Here is a 9,643-nt window from a genome sequence, read left to right on the forward strand (position 1 = left end):
TCTACTAAGTACTAGGTACATAATTTTAACCTCCAACAACCGGTAAAAAGCAAGAATAAAAACAAGGGAAGAATCTACTTCTGGAAATTTGTGACGAATGTCTTAAATTTTAATATTAATGAAATCATTCATAGTGTAAGTCTTCAACGAATAACATCCTTTTACTCGTCTTCCACAATGAACGTGCTCATGCAGCGGTTATGCCATCTCCGGGGCGTGTATTCGGTGTTATTGAGAGGCTCTGACAATGGCAACTTCGCGCACTGGGTACACGGTGCTCTACCAAAGCATAAGTATAGCACTCCGAGCGTGGCATGTATCGATTCGGGAAAAACCCTGGGAGTACATACTACCACTCCTATCATCGACGACGAAAACGAGAACGAGGACAACAGTGGTCCAGAAAGAATACAAGAAAATGCATACGCTCACAATCTCTTCCTGAACTCGTGGAAGTATGAAAAGATCGTGATGCAGCCGAGCACGACATATGCTCATGTTACAAACAAGGAAGCACTGGAGATTCTGGAACAGGATTGGAATTTGATTTGGACGAACGTTGAAATAGTATCCGCCATTAAGAAACTGTCCTATAACTTTTCTCACAATAATGAGGAGAAAATCAAGTCATTCGAATATATGAAGGCTTTCAGCAATCTAAAAATAGAAAAGTTGACCAATGACGAACTGATGACTATAATGCGGCACCTGGTACTGTTCAACAATCATATGAGACACTGCAACTTCTACTCCAATCTCTGTATGCGGATAGACAGAGAGTGTATGAAGCGTTTCTTGAAGTTGCCAATAGAGCAGACATTATATCTCTGTGACATAATATATCAGATGACATGTAGGATTAACCGTTACTTTTCTCAATACATGTGGTATTCCATTAGGAATATAGGCAACAAACCTCAAAAACTTAGTCCTCAGCACCTGGTTCAGATTCTGTTTTTTCTTAACATACATCGGAAGCCACCTATAAATATGTACGAATTCGAGTATCATTTGGAACGATGCAAGGATGAATTGTCGATCAACGAGCTAGGTATAGCAGCGTTAGGTTTTTTCAAGACTAGCACGAAAATTAAAAGCGCAGATTTTCTGAATTATATCATCCAAAGGTCTGCAGCTGAAATAAATGAAGTGCATAGTGTGAGCATCGCAAGCATTATAAAATTAGTACGGTAAGATAAATTTGATGTGTTGAATATACACTGATTTGCAAATGTTGATTTCATCTTTAATACTCTACTTACAGATACAGCACAAATCTTACGGAGATGAAATCGCTTCTAGATTTATTGAAAATTTTGACACCATACGAGCCACATTACACGTTGTCATCTTTAACACATATCGCGCAAGCATGTGGAAGAACTGCTGTGTACAACAAAGAGCTCATGGACAGAATAATCACAAGGTAAATTTTATTTTTATATTTGCAGTCGCATTAATATTTGTGATAAGTGATGCTTATGATTGATCCAATTCCAGATTAAATAAGGAATTAAAGATTGCAAGGTTGAAGGATTTCGAAAGATTCATTTATACTTTTACTATGCTTGATATCAATTCGAGCGTCTACCAGAACGTAATCGAGGAATTGAGGACTACTTGGAATACTATTCGAGCATTCGAGATACAGAAGTAATTATCCAATAATAACATAATTTTTAAATAATATAATATATTATAGGACCGTACATGTGATAACACAAACTATAGAAAATCAAAGCCTTACACGATCTAGCTGGATCTTAATGCTTGTATGATTCTTATGTGAATTTATATACTACGTATGTAGTCCCACAGAAACACCTCCAACAGTCCCACCTGCCTCGGTAGTCTAAAGGCTCAGGACGCTCGCACGGTATGCAAGAGATCCGGGTTCTACTCCCGGCCGAGGTAATATTTTTCGCAATAAGAATTAATTATTTACAGATTTTAATATGTTATTCATCATTATTAAGATCGTTTCGAAGATGCGAATAAGCATAAAAAAATTTGTTAAAATTGCTAGTCAATTTAACTCGTGATATTACTGCGGTAGTTTAGTAGAGTTAGCGTTTCAAGACCGGAAATTTTTCGGCGCGCGTTTCTGTGGGACTACATACGTAGTATATAAATTCACATAAGAATCATACAAGCATTAAGATCCAGCTAGACCGTGTAAGGCTATAATTTTTAAAACTACATTATTTAAAAATCATATTCTTCTTTTTCTGCTTCTTAGAAAAAAAGAGTTGTTCCATTTTAAAGATATTTACAAGAGTTTCCCATGACAGGTTTCCATATGTAGCTTCACGTATTCTAGGATATTTGACAATAAAAAGTATATTTCCCATGGATTTAATCAGATACGTCATGGCACCTGAATTCGTGACTAAAACGTGCCATGGGAATTACCATTTTCTTTCGCGCGAATACCTCGTACTTGATTACAGTCTTCGAATAGAAGTACCCGAATACGATGGTCCATTTCTGAAACCTACTATAAGAAGTTTTCTAGAAAAGGTAAGCAAAGAAAAATCAATTATTTATGATCGAATTATTTGTCATATGTTGTATAAGTTCGACGAAAAATGATACTTATTAATAAATTTTATAATTACAGAAATATTACGACTTATGTCTGAACACTAACTCAAGCTCGACTAGGGCGAATATGCTTTTCTCGAACGTATTGGCAACATGTCAGGTACACACATATACTACCGCCTAAAAGCTAATCTTTTCCTTTACGTGTATATTATTTCATAAAGTATTCTTATCTTTAAATAGGAGTTGTTCAACAACACGACGGATATATCGATAATTCGTCCGTTACCATACTTTACACCACAGGACATTGTTTTATGTTTAAATGAACAAAATCAGCTTATGCCATCAGAGAAATACTTATCGCAATTTGAAGAAATTGATATTAAACGAGTGGACAAAGAGAATTCGAATAACGTCAGGTGGATTGCCCTCGTCATAGGACATCCTGGATTATTAATAAGGAATTGTCGAAATAAACCTACTGGAGCGTTAGCTGTAAAAATGAGACAGTTGTCTATAATTGGCTACAAGCCAGTCATGGTAAGTGTGTACGAAATAAATATATCAATATATAATAGGAACGCAGAAATGTATTATAAATACAAAAAGCTATTTTTCTGAATATTAAAGATATAAGTTTCAAGTTCAAAAAAAGTCGATCAATCAAATTCTATGTTGATGAAATTATGTTATAAGTTAAGCATTTTTTTCTTTTAATCATAATATTCAGTTATAATGCAAATACAGTGATGTACAATATAACTAATTATAATTAATGCTGACATTTTAGAATTAGTCTAACCATATTTTTAATTAAAGTGATTTAAATAATGAACTTTAATTATAGTAATACATGTAACGCAAGAAAGTTTTATTTTTTTTGCAGATATCATATATGACTTGGGACATACTTCAATCGCCGCGGGAAAAATGTGAATACATCAAAAGTCTTATTATTAAATAATATGTTAGAACTATTCAACATAACAATGTCTCAGAAGGACATCTTATACATTATTTATTAGAAAAAATATTTTTTGTAATATAAAATATTTCTTGGAATACATTGTTGATATATATACATTATTCTCTTATATTTACAGATATAGGCCGGTATTCATAGTCAGATCTTATATTCAAGACCGTCTTAAGTATAGTCTTAAGATGCCATGAACCAATCAGAGGGCCGCATTAGCGTCTTAAGACAATACTTAAGACGGTCTTGAAATAAGAATCGACTATGAATACCGACCATAGACATTGAAGTCGCTTGACGTATAATTTTAGAATACATAGTTCACAATAAATGCACATTTGTGTAGAATATTCGTAGGGTATCAGGTCACGTAAGAAAACGAAAATGTTGAAATCGATTTTAGAAATAATTGTATATAAGTTTCTTTGTGTATTCGACGGTGACAAACAATGTTGCAGTCGCTGGTACCGTTCTAATTAAAGTCGGTGTTAATCCATTATACAAAGCGCCCATACCTTCTTGCCGTGCGATATTCTTGAAAACTATCAAGGCGGGCATTTTCAAGTTCTGCACCTGGTTTTCAAGATATTTTGTTACAAGAGATAAAAAAATTCAGAAATAGACGCATCTTTTTAGTTCTTTGAAAACATACCTGTATTCTACTCTTAACAACGTCGGCTGGAAATATCGCTAGCCAGAGCATCGTACCTCCAACCGCGCCAGCCACCATCGTCTTTTGCCAGCCAATGTCATCCTTATTCTGACCCTTAGCAACTAATAACTCTCTCGTGGCTTCGTAGCCGCCGAAAAAGAAGAAATAGCCTGGCATTTCGCGAGCTATTGTCGAGGAGAGGCCTGTAAATAGGCCTCTTACACCATGTTCCCGAAGAACTTGCCTCGTCAAACTCCATGGTCCTATACGAGGTTTCTGAGAAGAATAATAGTGTCACTAAAAAATTGCCATCAAAATTTCTAAAACAAGATGAAACGTTATTTACCATGGATTTTCCCGTGGTAGTTGCCATCTGTTCGACTTCCCTCATAGCCTGTAACTTGCATTTTATTAACTCCGTCGGGCACAGCGTCAACGAGGAAAAGAATGCAGCGAAGAAGCCGGCCCAGGCGTTACTGAAAGAACTTAACTCTTTCACGCTCTGTACACCTGTAAAAAAAAAAAAGAAAAATAAAGCATATTATTTATTCATTAAAGCATAAATTATTTTAATTTACTTTAGTTAAGCATTGGTTTTTTAAAAAATAATTCATATTTATATATTAATTGTACTATCATAGTTCATGATTTACCTGATAAATGAGCGATCGCTTTTTGACATCCGCCGTAAGCCGCGAATAATACCGAGTTCTCGGCAACATTGGCGACTACCGCAGGGATTGTTCCAGCGTACAAACCTCTTGCGATACCGTCTGTTCTTAACGTACGGAGGAAACAATTCACCATATTTTTGTACATGGATGGGAAGGTTTGCATCTTTACTTTTACCGTGTCCAATGGTTGGCCCACATAAACGAGCGCTATACCACCTTTTAAATAAAAAAATAATAATATGCTTGTACATAGAAAATACAGAGACTCTCAATAGAATGTTTCAAAGCATTTTCACGAAATTATTATTCTACTGGCAATTAATGATAAGTAACTTGTCTGTTATACTTTTCACATTTAATAGAGAGGAAAAATTATTGAAAAATTATCGCAAAAGTACCATTAAATCATTATTCTAGTATGAACTCTAAACTTGTTTACGTAAATACTGAAGATATAATTAACATTGCAGTATTAATTTTTTCTAAGATTTGATCAATTTATCAATAAAAATGAACATTTCTTAATAATATTAATAAATTAAAAACAGCTGTAAATTCACAATATTCTTAGATTGCAACAGTTTATCAACAGCAAATTTCCGCGTAATTCATAATACAAAACAATTGGTTTTTGCTCTTCAATCATAGATCGCATAAGAACGCGACTAGTTGGAGTGATTTAGAAGTTGGATGCAATTGGATTTATCAGTCGGATATTTACGTGAAAGATAACGTTACAGAACAGATCGATATTATCGTTATCTTTCCATCGAATTTATTACAGATAAACGTGTTATTTATCTAAATATCAGAATATACAATTTTATGATAAACTGTAGATAGACATTAAGCAACTCAAGTCTTAAACTGACGTTATTTGTCATCATTTTGATTAAAACGTCATCAAAGCCCAAGATCAAAGCAGAACAACAAGTCACAATAACGTCAACATGACGTTAAAATGAATTGTAAATGATTAAAAAATGACTTTTAATAATTATTTTGGAATTGACATCCTTTTAATGTTGAGTTGTAATGAGACTTTTAATGATTATTTTGGAATTTGACATCCTTTTAATGTTGAGTTGACTTGTTTCTGATTGGGAGACGTCATTTTGACGTCAAAATGAGAAATAATGTCACTTTGTTATCTGGGAATGCAACCAAATGATTAATTTTAAATACATCGATAATGACCCATATTTTATACCTCTATTTGTTTATAAATATCGTAAATTTTAAAGTTAAATAGACCAAGTTTTTTTTTGCTAAGAAACGAAGTTTCCAGAAGTTTTCACTTTTTAAGCTTTTTAATTTTTCTATTCTTGTATTTTACAATTTTCTATCTTTACACAATTTTTTAAGCAATTTCTTTTTTTTTTAAGATCTTCGTAATTTTATTCTTCTCAAACTTAGGCCCAGTCAACGTAAAATTAACATTGATTTCGATTCATTTATTCTTTATCTTTTTCTAATTCTTAGAATTCTTAAAATTAGAAAAAAAAAGTAAGAGTTAAATCGATATTAAAGTTAATCTTACATTGGCAGAATCGAGACCGTCTCTACACACAAATTAATGCAGACTAAGTTTTAATCTCATTGTCAGTTCAACTTAAGCCTGTGGCACACGATGCGTGTTTCTTTGCTGGATTGCCTGCGTTTGGTAAATTACTAGAAATTCTGCGTTTTGAGGCTTGTTCTGATTTTCACCTGAATGCTCCTCGAATGTCATGCCATCCTTGTTTAACAAACATTCGATAAACAAAGACGAAAGGACATGGCATTCGGATGATCCAGAGAGCATCCAAATGGGAATCCGAACATGCCCCTGTGTAATGCAATTCTAGTAATTTACTAAACGCAATTCAGCAGAAAAATCATGCACGCATCGTGTGCCGCAGGCTTTATCCTCTATCTTTTTCTAATTCTTAGAACTACGAAAAAGATGAAGCTAAACAATTTAGCTCACGCAATGGCAACACAAAATATAATCAGTATCGTGGCCTCTAACGAGCATTAAGATTTTATAGATTACGATTCAATTTATTATACACACACATATATATATACATATATATATATATATATATATAAACTACATTGGCAAAAACAGGAATTAGAAATATTTCGCTGCGAGAGGAAAAATCATCTCAATAGAATATGATGTAACTTTGGTGCGCGTTCGAGTAAATTCCGATTATTTTGATCGACAATCGACTGTAATCGACTTGTCAGTCTGTACCAATTCATTACAACATAAATAATAGAACAATCGATCTTTTGTTTAATATATGGAAAGAACGATTTTAGCATAAGTAGATTCGTGAGTAAACAGAAAGATATAGATTATATAGAAAATTGCGCGGCGAGACAATTACCGAGTGAACCGGCCACGAAATCAATCGCGCCCTCCTTGACGCTTCCGCGGCAGTTTTCCGTCGGCACGTGGGGTACTTCCGTGTTGATTAGCCCGGCAACGCTGCCTGTCGTCATCGTGGTCATCGTCCGGACGAAAAATTCTTTCGTTGTGGCCATGTGCTTTTGTCCCGGGCGATAAAACAGATACAACCACCACAACCGCCTGCCAACCACACGCAACGGGCGATACTAGCGATTGAGCGTCTCGCGAGGCGTTATAAATATATATGTATATGAGTCTCTATAGAAAGAAGCTGATATCGTCGCCTTGTCGTTCACGTTGTCATTTTACGAGCAGGTCCGGCTTGAGAAATCGCTGGGCCTGTCAGAAATCCCTGAAAAGAAGAATTTCCGTCGCATTTCTCGCGACTTTTATTTTTATGCTTTTTGAACGAGAGAGAGAGAGAGAGAGAGAGAGAAAGAATTCTTGTGTTTAGACATATTAAACTATTAGAAACTGAAAATCTATAGTTTGTTACGTGCGCTACAGGTTTGTAGCATGCAATAGCAATGAATATTTTAAAACACAGCCAGTACACAAAACGAGGCTACTTTCCTTTTAGACGATAGCCAACATAAGCTAGAGTATCGTTCTATCTTTATTTGTATTGTTCACTGAATGTCATGATTGTCAAGAAGGAAACACATGGCAACGATGTTTGTGTCGACTGTGTATTCCTTAAAAGGAAAGCAATCTAAGTTCGGATCTACAATAGGTACTTTAAATCTTAAGAAATTAACCAACTACAGTCGAATTCGAGGAGAATAATCGACTATGATTTGTCCATTTCTTTTATGGCTTAAGATTTAAAACTCTATTGTAGATCCGGGGTAAAATGTTACAGCTGCAATAGAGGTCTGTTCTTTTCAGTTGAATTTGCAACCTTTTCCTCTTTTTTTTCCGTATTGAAAAGAGAAAGAGAGAAAATAAATGGTGCAAGAATTTTAGCTGAAAAGAACAGCCCACGGATTTATTGTTTTATTGTAATACAATTTAAGATAAAAGTTATAATTCTTAAACGGATTTGTAATAATTTATTAAACCGAGATTAAAATTAATCTATATTGATAAAAATAGGTATTATGGGGAAAGAAGTATTTTATCGAGTTTTTCAAGACGATGGACAAATGGAAAATTATCCGCTGGCGTCTCGAATGTTAATTTATTTCTTCTTTGTATTTTTATGCCTCCCTGGAGAGTAAACCTTTTGGTCAATACGATCAAATATACGAAATCCAGATTGGTTGTGCAATTTTAATTTGAATAATAATATTATGAAATAATATAATCACGCTAGTCCACGCTAGTCGTTAGATTATGAAAAAGTGAGAGAGAGAGAGAGAGAGGGAGAGGGAGAGAGAGAAATGCGAAGAATGCGAATGCCTGCCAAGAATGTCAGGATACGCGATACGCGGCGGTGGGTTGCCATGGAGACGCAGGGCGTCGTTGTGTCCCAACACCGGACGAGTAAAACATCCCCAGATGAACGTATCGCCCAAATCCCTAGACTGTTGGGCGATTTGGAGCAATTTCGAGAATTTATTCCGTCTCACGAAATTCCCGAATCCGCGATCGTTTCATGCGGAACGGTTTCGCGAGATCGGATTCGGCGTCGCGACGCGAGAATAAACCAAAAAAAAAAAAAAAGAAAAAAGAAATCGCCAAGGATCGCGACGCCTGGCTTACAGGCAGTTCCGCGGGGCTCCGACATTAGGCACGACGTCGCGACGACCGACGACATTCCAAAACATGAATTCGCCTCGCGGCCGCGATTGATATCCGACTTTTGTCTCTCTCTCTCTCTTTCTCCACTCTTTCTTCTTGTTTTCCTCTATTTTCTTCGTCTTTCACCCGAGGAAGCAGAAACGGAATTGAGACTAGCGGCGTCGCCGGAGTCGTCCGGAGACGCCGACCGACGCGACGGTTCCGTCGCCGTCGTTCGTAGTTGTTGAGTTACGAGAGTGGGCACCGAACCGAACGTTGCATTCGCAACGTTCAGCAACGTTTCACGTTCACGTTGTGGTGCGTTCAGCGTTGTGCGTACGCACACGCCGTGCGAGGTGCGAGTACCGAGCACACGCTAGAGGGAAAGTGTGTGCCGTAGATCGCGTCGCGTCGCACTGTGTCCGCTGTGTCCGCTGTGTCGTGCTGTGGCTGTACTGTTACTGTATCGTGCCTGCCGTCAGCCGTGCCGTGGCGATTCTTCCGAGCCTTCTCGTTCGGATACTGCCCAGCCATGATAGCTACCGCGAGCGCGTCTCCGTCGCGACGCGAGAGGCACGTCGCCGCGCCGCTCTAGCTTTAGGAGCTCGACCGACCGCAAGATGCGAGAGGTCCGTTCTCGGGAGAGCATCCTCACGGTAAGTAACGCGTCG

General features: G+C 36.7%; 3 protein-coding genes across 3 annotated transcripts in view; 2 read left to right on the top strand and 1 right to left on the bottom strand.

Moving 5' to 3' along the window:
• LOC108762942 (FAST kinase domain-containing protein 5, mitochondrial) lies at positions 1 to 3,546 on the top strand. Its single transcript, XM_018510209.1, has 7 exons — positions 1 to 1,190; positions 1,265 to 1,426; positions 1,501 to 1,653; positions 2,292 to 2,520; positions 2,621 to 2,704; positions 2,788 to 3,087; positions 3,434 to 3,546. The coding sequence occupies exons 1-7, from the start codon at positions 178 to 180 to the stop codon at positions 3,509 to 3,511; spliced, it is 2,019 nt and encodes a 672-aa protein (XP_018365711.1). The 5' UTR covers positions 1 to 177; the 3' UTR covers positions 3,512 to 3,546.
• A 193-nt stretch (positions 3,547 to 3,739) lies between these two features.
• On the bottom strand, positions 3,740 to 7,590 carry LOC108762943 (mitochondrial ornithine transporter 1). The gene is made up of 5 exons (XM_018510210.1): positions 7,228 to 7,590; positions 4,829 to 5,065; positions 4,522 to 4,685; positions 4,176 to 4,451; positions 3,740 to 4,096 (listed from the first exon to the last, which is right to left on the bottom strand). Exons 1-5 carry the CDS (start codon positions 7,382 to 7,384, stop codon positions 3,923 to 3,925), a joined length of 1,008 nt encoding a protein of 335 aa, XP_018365712.1. The 5' UTR covers positions 7,385 to 7,590; the 3' UTR covers positions 3,740 to 3,922.
• A 1,763-nt stretch (positions 7,591 to 9,353) lies between these two features.
• Positions 9,354 to 9,643, top strand: part of Hmt4-20 (Histone methyltransferase 4-20) — a 6,900-nt gene continuing 6,610 nt past the window's right edge. The window contains exon 1 of the mRNA XM_018510225.1: positions 9,354 to 9,628. The gene's annotated coding sequence lies outside the window, so the exon portion shown is untranslated. The remainder of the gene's footprint in view (positions 9,629 to 9,643) is intronic.

This window comes from Trachymyrmex cornetzi, unplaced genomic scaffold (assembly GCF_001594075.2).
Source record: "Trachymyrmex cornetzi isolate Tcor2-1 unplaced genomic scaffold, Tcor1.1 scaffold326, whole genome shotgun sequence".
In the NCBI taxonomy this organism is placed as follows: domain Eukaryota; kingdom Metazoa; phylum Arthropoda; class Insecta; order Hymenoptera; family Formicidae; genus Trachymyrmex; species Trachymyrmex cornetzi.